Source organism: Elephas maximus, chromosome 8, assembly GCF_024166365.1.
Source record: "Elephas maximus indicus isolate mEleMax1 chromosome 8, mEleMax1 primary haplotype, whole genome shotgun sequence".
In the NCBI taxonomy this organism is placed as follows: Eukaryota; Metazoa; Chordata; class Mammalia; order Proboscidea; family Elephantidae; genus Elephas; species Elephas maximus.
Window position 1 is genome coordinate 5,369,813 of NC_064826.1, and position 27,775 is coordinate 5,397,587.

At 46.3% G+C, this 27,775-nt stretch overlaps 1 protein-coding gene across 9 annotated transcripts in view; it reads left to right on the forward strand.

Annotated features, from left to right (window-relative positions):
* TPK1 (thiamin pyrophosphokinase 1) overlaps window positions 1-18,115 on the forward strand; it is a 318,478-nt gene extending 300,363 nt beyond the window's left edge. For 7 of the 9 annotated variants that reach the window (XM_049894325.1, XM_049894326.1, XM_049894327.1 and 4 more), the window contains one exon: window positions 6,349-9,167. In XM_049894325.1, the coding sequence (XP_049750282.1) occupies window positions 6,349-6,467 (119 nt within the window). In that variant the 3' untranslated portion in view covers window positions 6,468-9,167. Of the gene's footprint in view, window positions 1-6,348; window positions 9,168-17,444 lie in introns of those variants that run through there. The other 2 variants (XR_007518488.1, XM_049894322.1) reach the window with 2 other exon arrangements.
* Window positions 18,116-27,775: the final 9,660 nt, after the last annotated feature.

The window sequence follows — 27,775 nt, forward strand, 5'->3', positions numbered from 1 at the left end:
ATGAAAGTACGAACTTTCAAAATTGTAAATTATGTTTTGATTATATTACTGCAAAATATAATCAAAACACAATTTACGAGTATGGATAATAATGACCTCGCTTAACTCAAATGGTTCCTGCAAAGAAAATATTGCATCTTCTTACTCCCTAACACATGGGTCAGGAGGTGGTCGTTTGACCAGAAGAAGGGGATAGTGCGTGGTTCAGAATGAGAAAAGGAGCGTGGCCGTTGTATTCTTTCATCTCATTTATTCAGTCAGTCCATATGCTGAACAAATAATCAGAGAAGTCAGACTATGTGAAGAACGGGGCATCAGGATTGGAGGAAAACTCACTAACGACCTGCGTTATGCAGATGACACAACCTTGCTTGCTGAAAATGAAGACAACTTGAAGCACTTACTGATGAAGATCAAAGACTGCAACCTTCAGCATGGATTACACCTGAACATAAAGTGAGAGTCCTTACGACTGTATGAATAAGCAACATCGTGATAAATGGAAAAGAAATACCGTGGTCTTTTCAGTTGCCTGAAAGGCATGTGATACCCGGACAATGAGAAAGGAAGGCGGAAGAAGGGCTGATGCACTCAGACTGCAGTGTTGGCGAAGAATGCCGTGCATACCATGGGATACTAGCAGAACAAACAAGTCAGTCTTAGAAGAAATACAACCAGAATGTTCGTTAGAAGTGAAGATGGCAAGACTTTGGCTCCCTCACTTTGGACACACCATCAGGAAAGAACAATCATTAGAAAAAGACATTCTGTTTGGTAAAGTCCAGGGTCAGCAGAGGTGAGGGTGGCCCTCGGTAAGAGGGACTGACACAGTGGCCAAAACAATGTACTTAAACGTACCAGCAATCATGAAGATGGTGCGGGACCTGGGAACCTTTCCTTCTGTTATACGTAAGGTCGCCACACTATAAGTCAGAGCCAACTCAGTGACAACTAACAACCACCTGCCCTAATAAAACCGTCTCAGCTGTTTTCCAGTTTGACAAGTAATTAGAATACAACAGTATCTAAGAAAAACCAACACATTTAATGTGGGTATTTGCCTCTGCACCTATCTTGATCACCTAAAACCCACAGCCTGCTCCAGAAGATCGGAAAGGAATTGACATGCAACTACAAACTAGACAAGCAGTTTTATGCTTTTCCTTCAGCCCAGGTAAAACCTACGATTTTAATCTAATTAGTTTCCAGAATCTGTGGCTTGAATGGAGAGGAGAAAACTTTGACACCCCAGGCCTCGGTTGGCTCTCAGGAAGCCCACAGATGTGCACCCTGATACAAGGCAGCCACCTTCAGGGGTCCCTGGCTTCTTTCTCTAGCGGAGACCCCAAGTTGACTCTGCTGTGCATCCATCCACGACCACCCCCCTCACCCTTGCTGCACACAGGAAATAGCGTCCGGGTTTGTTCATTTAGTTTATGTGCACATTGCCATTTTTTAGCAACCTCATGGCACAAAGTCCTGGACTGCTTAACAGGCAAGAGCTTCTTACACTGAATTACACGTTAGGGAAGTGTTTACGGAGGTTCGCTGGCATTCCTGCATGTTTTACTTTATAACGTTATGCTTGCATTAGTGAGGGTGCTCAGATCACTCCCATGAAAGATAATCTGAGCTTTTAGAGGAAGCTGTGTGAGCTGGTAATGCTGAGTGTACATTCCAGTGCCCCCATTTCTAAACGTTGAAGCGGCCTTTACCACGTCCCCGCAGGAAGACAGCAGGCGCCCTCTAGTGGGGAGAGAGGATTATAATAATGGGATTAAAAAAAAAAAGCGTGGACCCAGAGTTAGGCTTCTCTTCAAGGAAATGGTGCCCCCTTCAACTCTAACCACAAGACTTGTTTATACACTTCTCTTCAGAATTTAATAAAGAGAATACTATGAGTATCAAGGAATGTTTATAGGACAACCATGGGTTCAAAGTCATGCAATGTAAGGGAAGCCCTCGTATGGTCTGAGAGACATGGGGTACCCTCCTGTGCCCCAGAATAAACTCCAGCCAGCTTGTTCAAAAACAAATACATATTCATATGTCTAAATTTACCTATAAATACATGCTTATACATTTTACAAATTTGTAAGTTTTAATTTTTACTCTTAAGCTTTTATTTTTATAATTGAGTTTAAAGGGTCATCTCATCTCGTGTTCTCACTTACAGCTGAGTTTAATTAAGTGGCTGGGTCAAGATGACACACTTTTGGCCTTTGATTTCCTATTAAATTTACAAACAGCAAGCCACATTCAGATGGTCATTCCCCTTTTATGAGAAAAATGACCAAAGTCAAGCTGACATCAAACTTTTTCAAGAAAGAAGGTTCTTATGCTTTCCTGAAGTAACAAGCTTTCTGCCCCAAATCATTTATACTTGAACTGCACCTTTGTAGAGTTTAGTAACTGCTATCTAAATTGCTAATTCCAAATCATAAAAAAATTAAAATTGTACCCAGTATGAAAGCAAGGAAGTAAGTACGCGTTACTGATATGGTTTTTGGTTTTGCAGTTGATAAAGAAAAATAATTAATTGTAGTATTGAGAAAGAAAGGTGATCCAATGGAATGTGGAAATTATCGAACAAGCAAGTAAAATTTTACTGAAGATCACTTAAAAGCGGTTGTAGCAGTACACTGACAGGGAACTACCAGAAGTCCCGGCCAGATTCAGAAGAGGCTGTGGGACCAGGGATGTCATTGCTGATGTCAGATGGATCCTGGCTGAAAGCAGAGCATCCCAGAAGGATGTTTACCTGTGTTTTATTGACTATGCAAAGGCCTTCGACTATGTGAACCATAACAAATTATGGATAACATTGTGAAGAATGGGAATTCGAGAACACTTAATTGTGCTCATGAAGAACCTGTACCTAGACCAAGAGGCAGTTGTTCTAACAGAACAAGGGGATACTGTATGTGGTTTAAAGTCAAGAAAGGTGTGTGTCAGGTTGTATCCTTTCACCATACTTATTCAATCTGTATGCTGAGCGAATAATATGAGAAGCTGGACTATATGAAGAAGAACGGGGCATCAGGATTGGAGGAAGATTCATTAACAACCTGCGTTATGCAGATGACACAACCTTGCTTGCTGAAAGTGAAGAGGACTTGAAGCACTTACTGGTGAAGATCAAAGACCACAGCCTTCAGCATGGATTACACCTCAACATAAAGAAAACAAGATCTTCACAACTGGGCCAATAAGCAACATCATGATAAACAGAGAAAAGACTGAAGTTGTCAAGGATTTCATTTACTTTTATCCACAATGAACACCCATTCAAGCAGCAGTCAAGAAATCAAAAGACGCATCTGCTGCAAAAAAATCACTTTAAAGTGCTAAAAAACAAAGATGTCACTTTGGGGACTAAGGTGCGCCTGACCCAAGCCACGGTGTTTTCAGTCACCTCATATGCGTGTGAAAGCTGGACAATGAATAAGGAAGACCAAAGAAGAATTACTACCTTTGAATTGTGGTGGTGGCGAAGAATATTGAATATACGTACCATGGACTGCCAGAAGAACGAACAAATCTGCCTTGGAAGAAGTACAGCCAGAATGCTCCTTAGAAATGAGGATGAGGAGACTTCGTCTCATGTACTTTGGACATGTTGTCAGGAGGAACCAGACCCTGGAGAAGGACATCATGCTTGGTAAAGTACAAGGTCAGCGGAAAAAAGGAAGACCTTCAATGAGGTGGATCGGCACAGTGGCTACAACAACGGGCTCAAGCATAACAACGATTGTGAGGATGGCGCAGGACTGGGCAGTGTTCCGTTCTGTTGTACACAGGGTCCCTGTGAGTCAGAACCGACTCAATGGCACCTAACAACAACAGTATTAAGAATGCCAGATATCCCCAAATGTTAATTAACCAATATCCAATTCCAGGTTCTATTTACACAAAAAGCTCACGTGCATTATTTCATAAGGAGACACAGTTATTTCAAAAGGAGACACAGAGAGCAGTTTAGAGCAGACAATGTTTGCAGCTTGGGAAACACAGAACTCGGAAAGTCGGCATTGGGGCTTCCTCCAGGCCCCTGATGACTGCATGAAGAGACAGCCTTTATTCCAGAATCCAACCTGACAAGTAGATCAGAATTTCCCCTGGGCAAATTCTCCTTTAAGACCTGGAGCCTCCTCCCCTTTTCCTGCTCTGCCTCCAGGTGTCCTGAATGCCAGCCATAAGCAGCAACTGTTTTCCAGGTTAAGTGCCCTACCCAGGTACCAGGAGCGAGTGGAGAAACCAGGACTGTGTACTAGCTGATATCAAAATCCACTCTCTGGACTTGAAAGCAGCGATGTGAACAGATACGTGTATGCCAGTATTCATTGCGGCACTATTCACAATAGCCAAAAGGTGGAAACAACCCCAAAGTGTCCATCAAAGGTGAATGGATAAACAAAACGTGGTGCATATGCAGGAAGAAATATTACCAAGCCATGAAGAGAAATGAAGTTTTGATACATGGTACCACATGGATGAACCTTGAAAACAGGATGCTGAGTGGAAAAGTCAGCCACAAAGGACAGGTATTATATGATCCCTCTGAGATGAAGTACCTAGCATAAGCAGACAGAGATCAGAGCTCAACAGCGGTTACCAGGGTCGAGCGGGCAGGAGAGAGAATGGCGGAATTGTGTAGGGAGCACTGAGTTTTTTGTTTACGTGGATGGAAAATGTGGCAAAGGGTATCGGTGATGGTAGCACAGTGTGACTGATGTCATTGATCTCACTGAACTATACACGCAAAAAATGTTGAATTGGCAAATGTGTTATCTGTGTTTTTATAATAACAAAAAAATCTACCATTGTGAGATTCAAATGGTCTCATTCTACCATCCCTATTTAATAGCTTAATGGTGTCCTAGTGTGATAACATGTAATAGAAACTGGGAAAAGAAAAAAAAAAGAAACTCTCTGATAAAGACAAGCCCCTTCCTAATAAATCCACCCTGAATGGCCTCATCCTGGCAGGTGGCCCTTTTCTGAGGGCTGGTCCTTTGCCAATTCTATATTAAGCCTTTTTGAACATTATCTCATTTAGTTTTCACACTTTATGAGGCTGGTGGTAGACACAGGAAACCAGCACTCAGAGACCTGCCCACCCAAAGGTCTCGGCCCAGGCTCAGGTGCTATAGTGTAAATTTCTCATTAAGTTCTGTTTGATGACTTTGTATTTGATTAAGCAGGAATTTGATTTCCTTTTTGAACTTTTCTTTAGCCACAGGACTTTTTCAGGCAGATAGTAAGGCTAAATAAAGATTTGTTAAATGAATAAAACAAGGAATTTCGTTTACTTGGTTAAATAAATATTTGCCTTAAAATCAGTTCCTAATGCTGTAATATGGTGCAGCGGCATTAAAACCCAAAAGCAGGCATATTTCTTTCATCTGTGTTTTTTCACCTCTCCTAAGAGCTAACCAAAAACCTCTAAATAGTTTCCCATTTCTGTCTTTTCCTAAGGCAAATGACCACAACTAGTCTTTTAAAATCTTTTTTAGAAATCTGATTTTTAAAAATAGCTGAAGTTTTATTCCATACTTACGGGGTCAAAAATTATCCCTGAATTTTAGCAGCTTAAAACTAACTGCTAGAGGGGACATTCCTTCTCCCTTTACTACCAGCAAGTCACTAGTTAATTGGGAAACCAGAGTATTTCACAGAATGTTATCACTCTTACGCAGAACCAAATTTTATCTTTAGCTCCCCTACTGTATCCTATTTAACTATCAAAATATGCTTTCATTTCACATTTATTAAGCACTGGGGTCCATAGTCAAGAACCTTATAGTAGTGGTGCTTGTTGTTGTTGTTAGGTTCTGTTGAGTCGGTTCTGACTCGTAGTGACCCCATATACAACAGAAGGAAACACTGCTTGGTCCTGCCCCATCCTCACAATCATTGTTATGCTTGAGCCCATTGTTGCAGCCACTGTGTCAGTCTATCTTGTTTAGGGTCTTCCCCTTTTTCGCTGACCCTCTACTTTACCAACCATGATGCTTAGAAAACAAAAAAAAAGCAACAGAACATTCCAGACTAATGATCATAACATGTGACTGTGTGTGCACACAGAGTATTTTGAAAGGTTTAGCCCAGCCCAGCCCTGAGAGCTCCCAAAAGCCTTCTAAGAGAGAAAAGGCCTGCTTCTTGAATGCGGGCGACATTGGGACAGAGCGGTCATGGCAAGTCTTGGAGACTTCAAGTTGTCCAGTCCCCCTCATACCTCTCTGCTCTTGCAGCCTGGGCACACCTGCTTTGAGGTAACTGTTGACACAGCCTCCCGTCCCTGGGCCAGGTGCAGCTCGCACTAATTGTTTTCTTATTTGCTTACAGCAAACGATCTGCTTGGTTTTGGGACCCTGGTCAGCACATCCAACACCTACGATGGGTCCGGGGTGGTGACCGTGGACACGGACCAGCCGCTCCTCTGGACGATGGCCGTCAGACACTAGCTCTCCAGCACCCTGTGCACCTCATCCTACCTCAGAACCATGTGGCTACCCAGCAGAAGACCCGCCATGAGAGCTGCTAGTTCTAAAGACGCTCACGTTAGATAATCCAGGGAACGTTATAAAGGACCGGTCTAGATTTCACGGGGACAGGGGGTTCATCATTGGCTAAGACAGTAACTAAGCGTAATTACTTCCCACTGGAAACTAATATGGATCATTCTATCATAAAAGTCAATGCTGATTGTTCTTCATTCCATTTGTCAAAAAATTATTTTAATTTTGAAGCTGAGAAACCCTGCTGAGGCTCCTCCTGGAGTCTAGCCCGTCAGCCTCTTCCTGCTCACCTGTAACACCCAACAAGGGCTACTTCCAAGTGTCCTCCAACACTGGACTCTTCTAAATAACATCTACCAGCTTTACTGAAGAAAAGAGAAATCCCTTCCACACTGGGAGATAGAACTGCACCACTTCACTCTGGCTTATGCCATCTTTGGTGTTGTCTTTTTAAAAATAAGCAAAGATAATAGCAAAATGGTGGAAACAACCTAGATGCCCATCAACAGATGAATGGATAAACTGTGGTACATACACACAATGGAGTATTTCGCAACAATAAAAAACAACAATGAATCTGCAAAGCATCTCATAACATGGATGAATCTGGTGGGCATTCTGCTGGGTAAAATAAGTCAATCACAAAAGGGCAAATACTATATGAGACCACTACTGTCAAAACTCATGAACAGGTTTACACACAAACAGAAACAATCTGATGGTTACAAGGGAGGGGACAGGTAGGATGGAAGAACACTAAATAGACAATAGATAAGTGGTAACTTTGGTGCAGGGTAAAACAGTACACGATAATGGGGAAGCCAGCAAAACCTGTACAAGGCAAGGTCATGGAAGCCCCATAGATACATCCATGCTCGCTGAAGGCTGTGGAACCGCGGTCTCAGGGAACATCTAGCTCAACTGGCATAACATAGTTTATAAACAAAATGTTCTACATCCTACTTTGGTGAGTAGCGTCTGGGGTCTTAAAAGCCTATGAGCGGCCATCTAAGATATAACACTGGACTCACCCCTTTGAGAGCAAGGGAGAATGAACAAAACTAAAGATAGGAGGGGAAGATTAGCCCAAAGGACTAATGGACCGTATCTACCGCGGCCTCCACCAGACTGAGTCCTGTATAACTATGTGGCGCCTGGCCACCACCACTGACCGCTCTGAAAGAGATCACAATAGACAGTCCAGGACAGAGGTGGAGAAAAATGTAGAACAAAATTCTAACTCACAAAAAAATGACCTGACTTACTGGTCTGACAGAGACTGGAGAAATCTCGAGAGTGTGGCCCCCAGACACCCTTTTAGCTCAGTAATGAAGCCCCTCCCGAGGTTCGCCCTTCATTCAAAGATTAGACAGACTTATAAAACAAGATGAGACTAAAGGGGCACACCAGCCCAGGGGCAAGGACTAGAAGTCATGAGGGAACAGGAAAGCTGGTAATAGGGAACCCAAGTTCAAGAAGGGAGAGTACTGACATGTCGCAGTGTTGTTAATCAATGCCATAAAACAATATGTGTACTGTTTAATGAGAAACTAGTTTGTTCTGTAAACCTTCATCTCAAGTACAATAAAAAAAAAAAGTGAAGATTCTTTGGCTGAGCACTCCATTTGAGGCCAGGTGGTTACGTGAGTTACAGGTGGAGAGAAATGACAGGAAACACGATAGTTCACGGAGCGCACTGGCTGACACAGTCACACTGGCGAGCACACTCAGCTGACACGGTCGCATTCAGCGGACGCGGAGTCTGCTGGCCAGCACGGTCACACTGGCTGACACGGTCACATTGGTCAACACTGTCGCATTCGGCAGACATGGAGTGCACTGGCTGACGTGGTCGCACTCGGCTGCCACGACCACAGTGGCTGACACGGCTGCACTCGGCTGACACAGTCGGAAGCGAGCGCACTCAGCCTTAGCACAGCGACAGAGCAACACCACCCGCTGTAGTTAAAGCCAGCCTGGAAAGTCGTGCCGAGGACACTTAAGCATAGAGATGGAATTGCTTCAGGCTCACCTTGGACCCAAACATAGTGGTTCACAGACCACAGGTCACTCACATTGGCGGAAACAGGGTGGGGTCTCAGGATAAAGGGACCCGGTATAACAGAAGAGAGGCCTCCTAGCCTGCTTGCCCCAGGCCCACCCCTCATCGGACCCCCGACCCGGCCAGCCTGTGAACTGGAAAGGGCCAGACCGACTGCACCTGGGTTCCTTCCCGGCTCAGGGCCCGAGCACCCAGGTGGAAGGCAGACAATGCACATGGCTCCTGACCTCCAGGTGGGACCTGGTGTGCTAGACGTACCCGTGTTTGTATGAGAACGAAACCCTCTCTGTTACCCCTACCCCTTACCATCCTACTGACTGAACACATGTCGCCACACACACAGTGGTTTGGGGTACTTCCAGCCCTCACGTGGCTCTAAGGAGAGGGACTGGTGGCTGTTTTCTTCCTGGTGCTATCTACTGTGGTTTGACAGGCAGGGAGCGCTCACTGAATGAAGGGGCCCCATGAGCTGGCCCGCCAGCCATTCTGAACAGCTAATCATTACACATATGTTTTAATGAATTATTTTATGCAAAGACATGTGAGATTGAAACCTGAATGTGCAATAAAGATATTTACTTATCGATGTACAAGTCTGTGGTCAGTTCTTAAGGAAACAGCCCATATTCTGCTGTCCTCCTCATGGTCTGTCTGTCACCATCAGGGCTACTGCTGGGAGACCAGCAGAGTGGAGCTTGCTCACTGACTGCGGAGAGCAATCCAGTAAGCAGCACCTCCTCTGGCCTCGGTCGGTGGAAGTCCCCCGGATCTCAGGCACCAGGCATGCCCCAGAAGCTTCTGGGCCCATTTCCCCATCTATAAATAGGATCTCAATCGCGCCTGTATAGGGTGTAGGATTTGGGAAGGAAGATGGATTGCCTTCGAAGACCTGTACATGGTGGACAGGGCAGGGCCAATAGGGAGACAGAGGTAGCTGCCTGATAGCAAAAGTGAAGGAAACCAGTGGAGGATGGGCCCAGGGCCTGAGAGGAGGTGGGCAGTGCACTGGGGGCGGGGGAAACGAGCAGTCAGGCTGCAGGCGGGAGGGGGTAACGTGTGGAACAAGGTGTCAGGCTTGATGGGCGTGGGGGCTGCAGAGGTGGGTGGGGCTCAGCGGGCATGGGGGCTGCAGAGGGAGAGATGGGGCTCAGTGGGCATGGGGGCTGCAGAGGGAGGGGTGGGGCTCAGCGGGCATGGGAACTGCGGAGGGAGGGGTGGGGCTCAGTGGGCATGGGGGCTGTGGAGGGAGGGGTGGGGCTCAGTGGGCATGGGGGCTGTGGAGGGAGGGGTGGGGCTCAGTGGGCATGGGGGCTGTGGAGGGAGGGGTGGGGCTCAGTGGGCATGGGGGCTGTGGAGGGAGGGGTGGGGCTCAGTGGGCATGGGGGATGCAGAAGGAGGGATTAGGCTCAGTGGTGTTGCGGGGCACAGAGGAAGGGGTCAGGCTGCAGGGGGACCTGTCCTGCTCTGCCTTCTCAGCACAAATGCAGAGCCCGCCCTTCTATACCTACCCCCCATTCACTGCAGAAACATTTGTTGGGCAGCTGGGGAAAGCCAAGCATCTCTGTTAACTCAGGGCACCAGGGCCTCCAAATCCTGCCCCAAAGCCTGTGTGCACCGAAAGAGACCGGAAGGCACTTTTGCCACAAAAGACCTAGTTTGTTATCTAATAAGCCATCTTTTCAAATTTATCTTCACATTATCTTTATTAAGACACAAGTAGTTACTCCACAAATATTTGTAGAAAGAAGGAAGAAGCTTTCTAGGCTACCCTAAGACACTCTTTACCCAGCTGACCCTTAAAGGAACTCTCACACCTTGTCCCACCACATGCTGCTGGACAACCCCAATCATTTCAGTATCATTGGCTAAGAAATTCCCTAAATAATAACTTAGAAAATAATGAGCCTTTCTACTACTATAGCTACGGGACCAAACACATGAGGGATTTCTTAGAATAAAGTGAGGTCTCACTTTTTCATACTATAGGAAATACTCAAGTGTCCATCGAGTCTATGGCTCCTACATGAATTTCATTAATTTAAGAAATGCCATTGACTCAACCTTTAGTTCACTATCATGAAAAAATTTCCTAGGCCCCAACGGTCCACGCATTTCCCTCTTTTATTTGCACTGCTTAAAATTCAGGGACGCCTACGTGAACAATGAGATGAGGAGAAATGGTGCAGAAACTTGTTGGGATAACTTGTAGCCAGTGAATTTATTATGCATATTTTAAAGCTGACCTTTTAGTCCAAGATTTTATTCAATTCCACTGCAAAGAGCTGAGCTGCACAGTCAGTTTGGATATTGGTATGCCAGTGGCATTGAGCAATGATTTTCATGAGGAGAAAGTCACCGGTTAAATCCCAAGGAAGCCAATATATTCTTTTTAAGGCTAAACAGAGATAAACCAAACCAAACCCAGTGCCATCGAGTCGGTTCCGACTCATAGCGACCCTATAGGACAGAGTAGAACTGCCCCATCGAGTTTCCAAGAAGCACCTGGTGGATTTGAACTGCCAACCCATTGGTTAGCAGCCGTAGCACTTAACCACTATGCCACCAGGGTTTCCAAACAGAGATAGCTAGCTAAAAATAGTTTGCTAAGCAAGTTTTTCAGGAATAAAATTTGTCCTAAGTTTTAAAACATGGATACACAAATCATTTGCTTCCTTTTTTTCTCTAGATTAGATATTGCTAGTAATTTTGTGTCTATAAATATATAAATGACATTAATCACATCAATACTGTTGCTAGTCATTCCTTACCTTCCAGAACGAATAGCTTTCCACAAATCGCTCTAAGGCTAACCTTTCTCTCAGATAGAAGTGTAATTTATAGCTGAAGCTTCATAGCACTAAAATCAGGTAAATAGCTTCAGAGCTAAAGGGGACAGGATAAATGGGTTCACTACAAAGAATGAGGTACAGAGTTTCCAATTATTCACATTCTAGATGCCTCAAAAGTTCTATATACCAGCCCCTTATGTAGACTTTATGGGGAGGCATACATTTCATCTTACTGCCAAAAAAAGGAATCTTCTAAAACTTTGCCATCCGACAAGCACAGAATGGACTCACCCTCTAGAGATGATAAGCGCCCAATGCTGGAGGTGTTCAATAAATGCTGGACAAACATTTGTGGGATCTGGCCTCTGAATAAGGTCCCTGAGGGGTGCAAACGGTTTGTGCTTAACTACCAATCTAAAGGTTGGCAGTTCAAACCCACCCAGCAGCTACATCCAAGAAAGACCTGGCGATCTGTTTCCACAAAGATTATATTCTAGAAAACCCTATGGAGCTCAGTTCTACTTTTCAACATGTGGGGTTGCCATGAGTAGGAATCAGCTCAATGGCACCTGGTTTTGTTTTGGCCTCTAAATTAATCTCCAAGATCCTGTTTGAGTAACTCCTTAGGAATCAAAGATTTTATACCTATATGAAGTCAGAGGGAAAGATTGTTCAGACTCACCCAGAGCTGCCCCAGAAGAAAGGCCTGGCTATATGTCTCCGAAAGGTCGAAGCTATGAAAACCCTAAGGAGCAGTTCTACTCTGACATCTAGATGTGCGCCGCTTAGCTGAAATCACCAGAAACGATCTAAGTGGATTTTTCATGAGGGTGTTCTTACGGCTCACTGCAAACGCACTCACACTGCAGTGGCTGGTCAGGGCTCTCGATGAAAGATTTACGGCTGGTGAAGCACTGTAATTCTAAAAGCGTATGTCCACTTTTCCTCATGCTGCCATAACAGAAAGACCACAAGTGAGTGGCCTTAAAGAACGGGAATTTATGTCTCACAGTCCTGGAGGCTAAAAGTCCAAATCAGGGTCTCAGCAATGTCAGTTCCTGCCCTGAGTCTCTGTCTGGTGACCGCCAGCAATGCTCGTTGTCCCTTTGCTTTTCGATGGTCCACACATGTCATCTGTCTTCCCCTGTGTGTCTGGGCCTACTCTGGTCTTTTATAACTCAGAAGTGATTAGGTTTAGGATCCACTGTGCATTGGTATGACCTCAACTGACTGACTGATTACGTTACATTACACTGCATCATGGAAAGCGAGTAGGTCACATTACTAGTAAACCAGTGGCCACTGAGTGGATTCTGACTCCTGGCGACCCTAGGCGTGTCAGAGTAGAACTGATCCACAGGCTTTTCTTGGCTTTGACCTTTCAGGAACAGATTGCCAGGCCTTTCTTCTGAGGCACTTCTGGGTGAGTTTAAACTATCAACGTTTTGGTTAGCAGCTGAGTGCTTAATTATCTGGGCCACCCAGGGACTCCTATAGTGCATTATGGGAGGCATCACATTACATCCTGTCAGATCACATCACACCCAGGAAAGTGATCGGCTCTACCCAAGCCCAGATGATTTAATCACGGGTAACTACTCCATGACAGCAACTAGACTAGTGTTTGGCCAAACAACCGGGAACCATAGCCTAGACAAGTGGGCACGTAAGATTAACCATCACAGCACATAAATCAAAAGTTTGACCTAGGAAAGGAAGTAGATGGTAATGGGCTTCCCTGGGTGGAGGAGGGTCCATGGTCCCGGGCAGGAGAGTCCTTATCCTGTGCCCTTTCATTGTGACAAGGATGCAATGTTCAGTAAAGCACACCACCAGTTACCTGGGGTATTCCAAATTGATATACTGCTGTCAGTAAACACAAATCTGAAGGCCTACTGCAAGCAAAGCCAGCACCAGAGATACAGTAGTGCCCTTCACAGGACTTATAGTCGAATGCATGGGAGACCAGGAGAGAGAAGGGGGCAGGGAAATAGAGGGGTGGGAAAGAGAGGGAAGGAAAAAGGAAAGACGTGGGGGCAGAGACAAGGAAGAGTGCAAAGAGGGGGACTAGGACACTCACCTGGGTGAAGGAGGTGGGGAAGGAAGAGAGAGGACGAAGAAGACAGAAACCTCCCCCTTTCAAACCTTTCAGAAAACTAGTTAGCATTACTTTAAACTATTAATACGAAAGTTAATCTATGGATATGTAGAGCTTCCAGACTAAGACAGACTAGGAAGAAAGGCCTGGTGATCTATTTCTGAATATTAGCCAATGAAAACTGTATGGGTCACAACGGAAGACGGTGACACAGTGCCGGAAGATGAGCCGTCTAGGTTGGAAGGCCCTGACGATGGACGTGACCATGCCAACAATCATGACGACAGTGCAGGACTGGGCAACATTTTGTTCTGTTGTACACGGGGTCGCCATGAGTTGGAGCTGACTCAGTAGCACCTGACAACAACAGCGTCATAGGTAGAAGATGGTATACATCCAGTAAAAAGGAGTTTGTAATAACAGGTTAATGTCAAGAGGAAAAGAAGGCTACAGTGGCATATGAACATTTTGATCACAATTATGTAAATATTAGGCAACGCCAGAAGAGAATGTATTTAAATTTTTACCACAGCTAACTTTGAATAATGAAATTATAGGTAGTTTTTTCTTCTTTCTACTTCTATTTTCTGTATTTTCAATAATAATGATAAGTATATATGATTATAAACCACATTTTATATTTTAAAGTACAATTATACTATTCGATTTAAAATATTTTGAATCCCTTCATGTAAGTAAGAAAAGATAAATCTCATGTAAATGAGAATATTCCCTAGCATTACAAGACATTCCCACGACAGGCCCAGAGAGATACCCAGGGGGCGGCACAGCCAGAATCTCCACGGTCCCAACAGATGAAGTACGTAGAGAGACGGGCCCAGACAGACAGGCACCCACAGGACACTGAACTGCACGGAGACTCTCATGTCTGCCACATTCTGCAAGTTCTCAGGCATTGAGAGACAGCGTTTATTTTATTCTAAAACATGTATTTTGTTCTTTTCTATAAACAAAATTTCTGCTTTCCATTTATTCATTCATTCATTCAGCAAATATTAAATCCCGCGTCTGTCAGCATAATCACACCCTTACTTTGCCCTCGACTCCCTTGTCACGCTCACTTAGCATTACCAGGCCCTGTCTCAATCCAGCTCAGCCTCCTCTGCACCTGGAAAGGGCTGCAGAAAAATGCACCCATGGCGGCTGGTCTCACCAACATGAATTAACTGGGTGAATGTGTGAATGACTTCCTCCCAGGAGCCCTTCCCCAAGCACCCTGCTGCACACCCCACCTGCCCAGCTCCCACTCTCCCTGCCCTCCATATGTGGGTGGCCTTGGCCCCACTTCTGAGCAAACCCCAAGGTGGGAAAGACCCGGTAGACTCCCTTCGTCTCTCCTTACCCACCATACTGCCCACACAGGATGCTACCCGCCCGTCACCTCTTACTGTCCACGGCTGGTCCCCTACCCCATCACTGGCCCCATTTCTGTCCAGTCAGGGCCACGTGCCATCCCCGCCTCTCTTTTTCACACCATGCTCTGTCCCTTCTTTGGGGCCATTCTCGCTGACATAAAAAAATGATCTTAACAAAAAGTCTTCCACTTCCTCCAGCTTCCACCTCATTTCCTTACATCCTGCTGCAGGGAACTCCTGGAGAGAGTTGTCCAAGTCCCCTCCTCCCGTCTCTTCCTCAAACCCACTCCAGCCAGCCACACCTTTACCCCCTCCTGGCTTTGAGGCCACCAGGGACATCAGTACTGCTGAAGCCACTGGGTGAACCCCAGTCCTCACCACTTGACCCACTGGGAACAGGGGACATGTGATGCACTCTTCTTTTACCCCTGGACACACAGCTCCTGCCTCTGCTTCCTCCTCACTGCCACTGCTTCTGTGTGGCCTTCTCAGCCTCCCCGTCTCCTCCAGGCTTAGTGCAGGCCAGCTCTGAAACAGCCTTATTCTGCCTTGTTCCTCACCTCTGCTCACTCTCCAGCTGCCCTCACCCAGGGCCCCTAGCCTCAGACAGCACCTGCAGGGGCGCTCACATGCCCACTCGACCCCTGACGTGTCCACTCTGGCATCCAACAGACCCTTCACATTCACATGCCCAACACTGGACCCACGCTCTCCTAAAACCTGCCCTGGCCACCACCTCCCCCCTTCCAGCCAATGCTAGTGTGCCCTAACCCTGGAGTACTTCTTGTCTGCTCTTTCTCTCACACTCAGTAGCTCGGCTTTCCAAATCTACTTAGACTGTGACCTCTCCTCACCATTTCCACCCTGGTCCCAGCCTCTGTCATCCAAGTTACTGCAACAGCCTCTTTCTGCTTCTCCCTGATCCAACCCTGGCCACTCTGGTGTCCAACCATGTCATTCCTCCACCCACAGCCCTACAGTGGCTCAGGGAAAAATCCAGAGTCCTTCCATGAGGTGGGCCTCCTCCCAGCCTCTCCCCCCTTATTCTAGACCCCCCAGCTCATTCTGTTTGTGCTTTCTGGGCCTCCCTGCTATTCCTCAAACATACCACCAGCACTCCTGCTCCAGGGCCTTTGCTCCTGCTGTTTTCTCTGCCTGGGGCGCTCCCAGATACCGACCTGGATAGCTCCCTTGGGTGTTGCTGTGATGCTGGAAGCTATGCCACCAGTATTTCAAATACTAGCAGGGTCACCCATGGTGGACAGGTTTCAGTAGACTCCCAGACCAAGAAAGACTAGGAAGAAAGGGCTGACAGCCTACTTCCAAAAATCAGCCCGTGAAAAGCCTATGGATCCCAAGAGAATATTGACTGACATGGGGTGTAAGATGAGCTCCCTAGGTCAAAAAAAAAAAAAAAATCAAAGGGCACTCAAAATACTCAGTGGCGGCAACAGTGAACTCAAGCATACCAGCGATTGTGAAGACGGCATAGGACCGGGCAGGGTTTCATTCCGTTGTGTACGGGGTCACCATGAGGCGGAGCTGATAAATAACAGCAGCAGCAGCTCCCTTGCCATTTTCGTATTTTTTTCAAATCTCACCTTCTTGTTTCCTGAACACAATCAAACACTTCAAGGGACAGAGTAGCAGGGGTGGGGGTCTGGGGATCGTGGTTTCAGGGGATTTCTAGGTCAAATGGTGTAACAAAGTTTATTAAGAAAATGTTCTGCATCCCATTTTGGTGAGTGGCATCTGGGATCTTAAAGGCTAGCAAGAGGCCATCTAAGATGCACCAATTGGTCTCAACCCACGTGGAGCGAAGGAGAACAAAGAACACGAAAGACACAGAAAGGGCCGCAGAAACCAGAAACTTCATCAGCCTGAGACTGAAAGAACTAGATGGTGCCTGGCTACCACCAGTGACCACCCTGACAGGGAACACAACCGAGAGTCCCTGATGGAGGAGAAAAATGGGGTACGGAAAATCAAATTCTAGTAAAAAGACCAGGCTTAATGGTCTGGGTCTGGAGGGACCCTGGAAGACATGGCCCCCAGACTCTGTTAGCCCAGAACTGAAACCATTCCCGAAGCCAACTCTTCAGACAAAGATTAGACCGGACTATAGGACATAAGATGATACTTGTGAAGAGTGTGCTTCTTAGCTCAAGTTGATACGTGAGACTAAATGGGCAGCTCCTGTCCGGAGGCAAGAAGAAAAGCCAGAAAGGGATAAGAGCTCGTTAAATGGACACAGGAAATCTGGGGTGGAAAGGAGGAGTGTGCTGTCACATTATAGGGATAGCAACTAGGGTCACATAACAATGTGTGTATGTTTTTGTATGAGAAACTAGCTTGAACTGTAAATTTTCACTTAGAACACATTTTTTAAAAAAATCTCACCTCCTCAAGGAGGGCTGCCTGGAACATCCTATTTGATCAGAAAGCACGCTCTCTACCTTAACTGCACCCCACCCTGCCCTTGGCACTGCCAGTCCTCTTACTCTGCTTAGTGTTTATTTTTTCCAAAGCACTCACCCCTTCTAGCTTAGCACATAGCTGACTTATTATGTTCTCTCTCTTCTCCCTACACGAATGCAGTCTCCACGCCTCACTGACGTATCCCAAGCCCCTAGAACAACACCTGGCCAGTAGAAGATCCCGCCTTTCAACCAGCACTTATGAGAATGTGTCCTGTGCCTGGCCCAGGGACTGTGCAGCGGTAGGACCAGCATGGCATCTGGTCATTCTGACTCGTATTTCCTGGAGACCACCAACTTGTAGTATATGGAAAAAGAAAGCAGAGAGGCTTCAACAAAGAGCTGCATCAGTCGTCTTCCTAGTGTGTGAATGCTCAAACCCACCTGTCGGAACCTACCGACGACACACACCATTACCACCGCGGACTCCCAGTGAGTGAATGCTCACACCCACCTGTCAGGCTGCTGAGGACAGCACACTGTCACCACGGGCTCCCAGTGTATGAATGTTCAAAGCCACCCTTCAGATTGTTGAGGACAACATACTGTCATCATGGGCTCCCAGTGCGCGAATGCTCACACCCACCTGTCAAACTGTTGAGGACAACACACTGTCACCAGGGGCTCCCAGTGTGTGACTGCTCACACCCACCTGTCAGACTGCTGAGGACAACATACTGTCACCACAGGCTCCCAGTGTATTAATGCTCAAAGCCACCCTTCAGACTGTTGAGGACAACACAAACCGTCACCAGGGGCACAGGGCTCCAGCCTCCAGTGCTGCCTCAGATAATTCAGTCTGCAAACCGGGACCATAATTTCTTCAATCTCATATGCAAACATGATTTGCCCCAATGACACGAGGCATAATTAATGGTGAATAAAATAAGCCAGTTGATATACTTCATCACTCCAATCTTTCAATAACTCCCCTCTAAACAAGTACATGCTTCCAAGTGAACACATCCGCATTGAAAATACCACTCCCCCCCAACCCACACACACAGGGTGATCAAGTCTTGTGCCCTTTTCAATAATTAGCTGGACTGAAACCCTCCTAGGCCCATTTTTATGAAGTTCTGGCAGCAAATTAATAACCTCGGGCCATTTTTAATTAGCACCTTTAAAGATGGTTTGCTAAATTAGTCAACTGTGAAATAACCTCACCCAAGTGATTAAGTTCTAACTACACCTCACCCCCAACCCTGCATCTCCTAACTGAGCACACCATCACTCCGGAGTGTTCACCTCTCCATTCTCTGCTGTGTTTCACCCACGTGTTGCAGGTACCAGCTGGCACGTCTCCATGGTGCTGCCACTGGGCGCTGATGTTCTATTACAGGGAACCACAGGCGCCCCATCTGAACCTGGGGGAGATGGTACCCACACAACACCTACTGGTGTCCAGGAGAATAATCCATGTCACTCAACATGTGGAAGGCTGGCCTGGTCCTCCAGGGCCAGGAAGTGGCCATAACCTACTGGCGTGACAGCCTGTGTAAATACATAGGACGCCATGCCTTCCCTGTGCCCCCTTTGCCCCAAAACATGTTTGTGTAGTGTCTCCCCTTCAGTATGTGTGCTTGAGCACTCTTGTGTCTCCCGGAACAAGACTAGGAGTTGGGTTTAGCTCTAGCTCAGAGATGAAAACATGGAGCACCAAAGGCTCAGAGGACTCTCCCAGGGTTAGCGACAGAGCCAGAGAGGTCCACCAGCCACCCTCCTGGGGGTCCACAGTGCCCCTGTGCAGCCACCACCTCCTGGGGGTCCACTGTGCCCCCAGCCACCTTCCTGGAGGTCCACTGTGCCCCCAGCCACCCTCCTGGAGGCCCACCGCACCCCCTGGCTGCCCTCCTGGAGGTCCACTGTGCCCCTAGCTGCCCTTCTGGGGGTCCACTGTGCCCCCATGCAGCCACCACCTCCTGGGGGTCCACTGTACCCCCATGTACCCACCACCTCCTGGGGGTCCACTGTGCCCCATGCAGCCACCACCTCCTAGCTGTCCCCACCCCCCACCCTTCTCTGCACTGCCACAGAGCATGTGTCCTAACATGCCACCCTCTTCAGTCACCCTTGTGACAAGAGGCTGGCCACTGCACTTGATTCCATGCCCAGCCACCCCACAGCCATGAGTCATCCATCCCCTGCCCATGCCCACCAGCCACACTGGCCCTCCCAGCTCTGCAGCCCTTGCCCCTCAAGGCCTTCATGCAGCTTCCATTCAGGCTGCTCACCAGCCACCCCTCTGCGGCCCCCGGGCAGCCCCAGAGAAAGTGAATCCGGGTGCAAGTTGGAGTTTGCCATAACCCCCAGGGTGAAGGCTAGGCTCCAGGGCACCTTCATTGCAGGGCACGGTGGGCCCAGGGACCCAGCCTTCAGCCGGGGGAAAACGCGGTGGCTGGTGGTGTTACATGAGGAAACAGTGAGGTAGGGAAGGGGCCATGAACCTGGGATGTATGTGAGCTTGGTCCACTGTGTTTTTATAAGGCCCGTCCTACCATATCAGGGTATTTTTCTAAAGCCTTAAATGCTTCTGAACTCAAAGGCAAGCAGACCTTCCCCCATGGCTTGGGTGTTCCCTCAGACACTGGAAAGAAGAAATCGACTTAAGGGAAATCCACCAGGTGCCAACACTGGAAACTTACTAGTCCACTCACAGGGCTGTTTTCTGACAGGCAAATGGGGATTCCTGCTTGTCGAATTTGCTCGGGACCTGCTCTCAGAGTGAGGGGTTTTTGTCTAAGAGGCCTCCCACCTGGGCCAGGGTGAGTAGGATTCTCTTCCGGCTACGGCTGGCAGTAAGGACCCTATAGTTCTGGGTTCCGGATTGTCTCCAGGCCAGACTGAGAGTGGAACAGCCTCAGACCCAGATAGGACCCCAGACGACATGGAATCTGGTGGTAGAGGCTTGTGTGGTCAATGGGTGGTCAGTCACGTCTGCAGAGACGGACTTGGCGTGCCCTGCCACGCGCACAGAGCCTAAGTCCTCCACGCCCTCAGCGTATTCCTCAGGCATCCAAACCCACAGCTCACAAGGGACCAAAACAGCCAGGTGCCATCAAGCTGACCTTGACTCATGGCCACCCGACGTGTGCCAGAGTAGGGCTGTGCTCCATCGGGTTTTCAGTGGGTGATCTTTCAGAAGTAGATTGCCAGGCCTTTCTTCTGAGGTGCCTCTGGGTAAACTCAAACCTCCGACCTTTCAGTTAGCAGCCAAGTGTATTAACCATTTGCAGCACCCAGGGACTCCTAAGGGCCAAAAAAAAACTCCATTAAACCCGTTGTTGTTGAGTCGATTCTGACACATGGTGACCCCACATGTTTTTCAATATTGAACAAATCAGTAAGACTCCTGTGTTCTATGGAAATACACATACTGGAGAATTTCCCCACCAGGTGGCAGCCAAGCCTCACTGACATGCAGTGTGTACACCATTCCACTTTCATCTCGGCCCAGTAGAAGTTATCTGCAATCCTATGCAGAGCACCCTAACTCCAGGGGCCTGAGAAAACGGGGGATCAGTACACGGGCTCATCCGCTGCTCTGGGGTAGCCTTCCAGCTGCAACAGAACCAGGGCCTCCCGCACGGAAGGCGAGAATTCTACTGCTGAACCATCGCTGCCATCCTTGATAACTAAAAGTGGAAGCACTCAGGGTAAGCACCCATGTCGGTCAGCTTCTGCCCCGAGCTGCTGGTCTCTTGGTTCCATCTGGAAGAGCAGAACTTGCTCTGTGGGATCGAGGGCAGTGATTTTGTGTTCTCCTTGCTCAAGGTCACGGGAGAGACCGTGAAGCTGCTCCTTTGGCATTGAACATTCTCAGAAAGTCTAGGGGTAGTTTACCACGCGGAACCCTCCCAGGCGGATGGCCTTCCTCCCTCTTTGCCTCTGATGATTTCTAAGAACCGTCTTCCAACTCCAAGGCCAAGGATCGAGGAAATCATGACCTCCCTCTTCACTCTTAAAATTCAACTCGACAAAGAAAATCTCAAGGTGAGAAAAGGCATATAACACCATATCAATCTATAAAGTGCAACCCTTTATAGGGTATAAATTATAAATTATAACACTTTAAAAAAAGCAAAAAAAACGAACCTCCATATAGAGGAAGGCAGCCTCCTTATGAATGCCTGCCCTCTGACCTGCTCACTGGGGAGACAAAGGAAAGCGGTTGTTTGTGCCGGTCAGTGAAAAATGGAAGGATCCTCAGAAGAGTTTTATAGGCACAGCTCCATGGTACTTATAATAGCACCCTAGGGCGCTGTAACAAAGGATCACAAACTGAGTGGCTTTAAACAACAGAAATTTAATGTCTCACAGTTCTACGGGCTGGGAGTCTAAAATCAGGTTATCTACAGAGTTGATTCCTTCTAAGAGCTCTAAGAAACTACCCCATGCCTCTCTCTTCGCTTCTAGTGACAGATGGTGCCCCTGGGAGTTCCCTAATTTCTGACACATCATTCCAATCTCTGCCTCCGTCCATTTCACATGGTCTCTTCCCTCCATGCCTTCTCTCTTTGTCTTTTCTCCTCTTTCATAAGGAAACCACTAAAAGTAGGGTAGGACCCACCCTACTCCAGTACGACCTCACGGTAACTTAACAAACAACATCTTCAAAGACCCTAGTTCCAAGCAAGATCATGTTAACAGGTGCAGGGGTTGTCGTTGTTCTTGTTGTTAGGTGCGGTTGTGTCGGTTCAGACTGATAGCCACAGCTGATAGTACGACAGAAAGAAACACTGCTCAGTCCTGTGCCATCCTCACAATCATTGCTATGTTTGAACCCACTGTTGCAGCCACTGTGTCAATTCATCTTGTCATCTCATTGAGAGTCTTTCTCATTTTCACTGACCCTTACTTTGTTAGTTATCTAGTACTGCTGTAACAGAAATACCACAAGTAGATGGCTTTAACAAACAGAAGTTTACTCTCTTACAGTCTAGTAGGCTACAACTCCAAATTCACAGCATTGGCTCCAAGGGAAGGTTTCCTCTGTTGGCTCTGGAGAAAGGTCCTTCTCATCAATCTTCCCCTGGACTAGAAGCTTCTCTGTGCAGGAACCCTGGGTCCAAAGGACGCACTCCACTCCCAATGCTGCGTTCTTGGTGGTATGAGCCCCTCCTGTCTCTCTGCTTGCTTCTCTCTTTTATATCTCAAAGGAGATTGGCTCAAGACACAATCCAATCTTGTAAATTGAGTCCTGCCTCATTAATATAACTGCCGCCTATCCCACCCTCAATAACATCACAGAGGTAGGATTTACAACACATAGGAAAATCACAACAGATGACAAAATGGTGGACAATCACACAACACTGGGAATCATGGCCTAGCCAAATTGATACACATATTTGGGGGGAACACGATTCAACCCATAACATTCCACCCTTTGGCCCCCCAAAATTCATGTCCTTGCCACATGTAAAACACATTCACCCCATCATATCATAGCAAAAGTCTTAAATCAACTCCAAGTCCCAAATCGAAAAATTCTTCCTCATCTGTGAAATCTAGAATACAAGTTATCTGCTTCCAAAGTACAATGGTGGAACAGGCAAAAGCTAGGCATTTCCATTATAAATGGAAGAAATTGGAGAGAAAGAAGGTATAACAGGCACCAAACAAGTCAGCAGAACACATTACATTAGCCCTCAAGACTTTGAAAATAATCATTCTCTGAGACCATTTACACAATGGCACTGCCCTGCAGTCTCTAGGCATTGGCAACACTCTCCAGATTCTGGGTGGAGGTCCCTCGGCCCTGGGCTTCAGCTCCACCTTCCAGGCCCACTGGAACGACAACTCTGATCCCTTGGCTTTGGAAGCAAAACCAGTAAAGCATAGAGAGAGAGAGAGAGATTCATATCAAGGAAATGGTTGCAAAGGCTGGAACATCCCAAGTCCGTGGGTCAGGATAGAGGCTTCTCCTGATTCACACAGCTGCAGGGGATGGTGCACCCAAGTTGGCAGGTCAGAGAGCAGGGCTTTTGCTCATTCTGGATCCTGCAGCTGGCTCCTGTTCATCTGACCTCCGATTCTTGGGATTTCAGCTAGCAGCTTACCCTGAGGTTTTGCCTGCTGATCTTGGGATTCATGGATTTTCACAGCCTGTAAGCAAGAGCCCTGCTCTCCGACCTGCCAATCTTGGGTTCGCCAGCCCCTGCAGCTGTGTGAATCAGGAGAAGCCTCTATCCTGACCCATAGACTTGGGACAGTCCAGCCTCAGCAACTGCGTGGGCCATTTCCTTGATATAAATCTTTCTCTATATATATATTTATATGCTTTACTGGTTTTGCTTCTCTAGAAAATCCAGCCTAAGACATTGGGGTATGGGAGAGACAGTTGAGGGATCCATAAATGGAGACACTGGGTAGGAGCCTGCCAGGGAGGGAAGCTCTCAGCTTTTCACTGCCCCTCATGCAAGAGCAGGAGTCACAGTGGGAGGTAGTTTACAGACATCACTCTTTTAATCCCCCCACCAACTGATATGAGACTGGTATTGCTATCCCTATTTTACATGAAAAAACTGAGACTAGGATAAGTTTGCCCAGCTAATAAGTTGTTAAATTGCCATGCAAACCCATGTCTTTCCTACTCCATCCCAAAGCCAGTTTCTTTTCTTCAACATTTGATAAGTTTAACCTGTTGAGAGTCCTAGATTTGTAAGTCATTAATTTCCCTCTACCAAAATAGAACCCAGGATGTCCCCAACTCCAAGCTCACTGAGGTGTGTCCTCCCAAAATATATGTGGGTCAGATCACATGACCATGCCCACAAAAGGAAAACTGTCCACTTACAGCCATACTCAGATCAGGTTTAGGGTGCGAGGGGAGGTCACAATGGAAAGCTGTGTTTTATCCAGGCTGTCTCTGACCAGGTAGAGCCATTAAATGACTTCATCCAGGTCTGGTACAGGACTCAGAATTATGAGTAACTTGACCTTTAACCCTCTGCTAGACCAAACTAAAGACTCTTCCCGACAAAGGGGACTGGCCTTAGCATCCACATGTCCATCCATGGACTCGTTCTGTTCTACCCAGAAGCAGGTTTTAATCACTATTTACCATGACTGCCTGGAAGACCCCTTTCTAGCAGATCCAGCCCCCAGCCCTGTGCCCACCCCCAGTGGATGGTTCCATGGATTTCCCCAGCTGTGTGTGTACTCTTGCCTGGCAAGCAAGTAAATGCACTCAGGTTTGTTTGTTTATCTTTTTAGTTTTTGATGGACTTTGTTTTATTCTGTAACACATCTGAGTTCCCTCCCCATCTTGAGTATGGAGGTGGGCATCCAAAATGCTTGCTGTGCCCTTAATTGTCACCTTTCAAGGACAATCAAGAATCTTGGAGCCATACAGCTACAGTAATCAGAACAGCCTGGTACTGGTATAACAACAGACATATAGACCAATGGAATATAACTCAGAGTCCAGAAATAAACCCATATATCTATGGTCAACTGATTTTTGACAAGGGTGCTAAGTCCATTCCACGGGGAGAGAAGAATCTCTACAATAAATGGTGTTGGGAAAATTGGGTTTCCATACACAGAAAAATTAAATACGACCCATGCCTCACACCATACACAAAAACAAATTCCAAATGGATTAAGGACCTAAATGTGCAAACTAAAACCATAAAATCCTTAGAAGAAAATGCAGGGCCAGTTCTGTCAGGCCTGGCTTTTAACAATGGATTCTCTAATATAATAACAAAAGTACAAATAGCAAAAGACTAAATAACTGGGACCTCATAAAAATTAAAAACTTTTACTCATCAAAAGACTTTACCAAGGATCCCTCTTACGACAAAGACCTGAAAAAACAAGTGAAATGATTATATATATGACAAGCCAGGAGCCCTGAACATCAAAGGCAAAGTTAGAAAACAGACTGAGTGGCAGGGGTAGGGAGAGATGGTTCAGAAGCAGCAAGGGTTGCCAGACCTGATTCAGCGGGAACCCTCAGGCATGAACCCCTGGAGCTACTGTGGTGGGGCTGGCAGTAGCATTCCGGAAACAGTTTCCTCAGGGAGAGACAGCGAGCTGCACAACCTACTCACACCTCTGGAACCACAGAACAGTGGTCTCAGCAAAAGCTAAGTACTTGGTGTTTATGTCACTGTGCCCTAGACCCCAAGCCAGCTTCAGTGGTTGTCAATTTCCCTGGGCCTGAGCTAGGTCCTGCTGCATGTCCTGACCCATTCTCCTGGCCTCGGAAAAGGAATAAATTAACAACTGGGGAAAAGATAATCTGCCAACTCCACTAAGATGGGGAGCTCAGGATAGTAGTGGCTCTTGTCCAGGCACAAATGATCCATGGACTCTGACTACCTTTCACCCCTGCATGGACCTGTGAGGGCCCATTTCAAGAGAGTAGGCTCTTGTTGGCAGACTGCAACTGTTTCAGCTGTGCAGTGGAGAGGTAGGTTTTTGATGTTTGACACTGCTTTGCCTATTAAGCAGGGTCCTCAACTACCCACATCAGGAGCCTAAGGACTAGTGGCTTCACTCATGTCACCTAGCCACCTGTGACAGAGGTCCAAGGATAAGTGGTACCTTCCAGTCCTTACAACCAAAATCGTTGGGTGCCCAGGGTCCAGCTGCAGAACCCATCCACCTGTTTGCTCTAGGGAACAGGGAGGCGCTTTCCTTACAGACACTTGGGGGATGCTTGTGAGCCCCTGCCTTGTTCAGAGTGTGACCCCCTGCTGCAACGAGATACCTGTACCTACACAAATCACCCTGTCCCTACACAAATCACCCTGTCCCTCTCAGACTGTAGGACAGAGCCTATAACACACACTTGACGACCAACTACCTAGACACCTAAGCTGAAACCATACAAGAAAAGTGAATGGACTCCTAGGCTCATATACCTGGTAACAACTCTAGCCATCTGGTGACAAAATGTTAGATCTTCAAAGGTGAAAATAATCAAGCTAGCTCATTCAATTAGTCTATTTGGACATATCAAAACAAGAAGCTAGGATATGGTGAGCAAAATTTTTTAAAAATTAATACAATAACTTATAGATGGCTCAGAGAAAACAGCCAATAACAAATCACATAAAGAAGCAGACTGTGTGCATCAACAAGCTCTCAAAATAAAGAGTGAAAGAATCTTCCAAAAGAAGGTGCCCTCCTGGAATTACCAGATGCAGAATACAAAAGATTAATATACAGAACTCTTCAATACACCAGGAACAAGATCAGGCAAAATGCAGAACAAGCCAGGGAACACACAGATAAAGCAGTTGAAGAAATTAAAAAGGTTATTCAAGAATATAATGAAAAATTTAATCAGCTTCAAGAATCCATGCAATTAGAAACTCAGAAGATTAACAATAAAATTACAGAATTAGACAACTCAACAGAAGGTCAGAGGAGCAGAATCAAAAGTGGAAGGCAGAATTAGTGAGACTGAAGATAAAACACTTGGCACCAATATATTCAAAGAAAAATCAGATAAAAGAATTTAATAAAATGAAGAAATCTTAAGAATTATGTGGGACACTATCAAGAGAAATAACCTACAAGTCATTGGAGAACCAGAACAGGGAGGGATAACAGAAAACACAGAGAGAATTGTTGAAGATTTGTTGGCAGAAAACTTCCCTGATATCATGAAAGATGAGAAGATACCTATCCAAGATGCTCATCAAACTCCACATAGGGTAGATTTCAAAAGAAAGTCACCAAGACATAATTAAACTTGCCAAAACAAAAGATAGAGAATTTTGAGCACTGCTAGGGGTAAATGAACCACTTACAAAGGAGAGTCAATAAGAATAAGCTCGGACTACTCGGCAGAAACCATGCAGGCAAGAAGACAAAGGGATGACTTACTGAAGGAAAAAAAATGCTGCCAAGAGTCATATATCCAGCAAAACTGTCTCTCAAATATGAAGGTGAAATTAGAACATTTCCAGATAAACAGAAGTTTAGGGAATTAGTAAAAACCAAACCAAAATTACAAGAAATATTAAAGGGAATTCACTGGTTAGAAAACCAATAATATCAGATATCAACCCAAGACAACAACATAGGACACAGCAACCAGATGTCAACCCAGATAGGGAAATCACAAAAATAAATCAAGATAAAAAAAATGCTCAAAACAGGGAAACAGTGATGTCATTATATAAAAGATGGCAACATTAAAACAATAAAGAGGGACTAAAAAAGGTAGTCATAGATCTTCCATATAGAGAGGAAGTCAAGGCTATATAAAGAAATAACAGTTAAACTTAGAAAAATACAGGTAAATATTAAGGTAACCACAAAGGAGATAACCATCCTACTCACCAAAATTAAATACAGGAAAAAAAAAAGACTCAGCAAAAATAAAATCAACAAAAACAAATAAGCGGAAAAGACACTATAAAAAGATAAACTACTCAGCACAAAAAAATTAAGAGGGAAAAACAAACTGTCAACACACACACAAAAAAA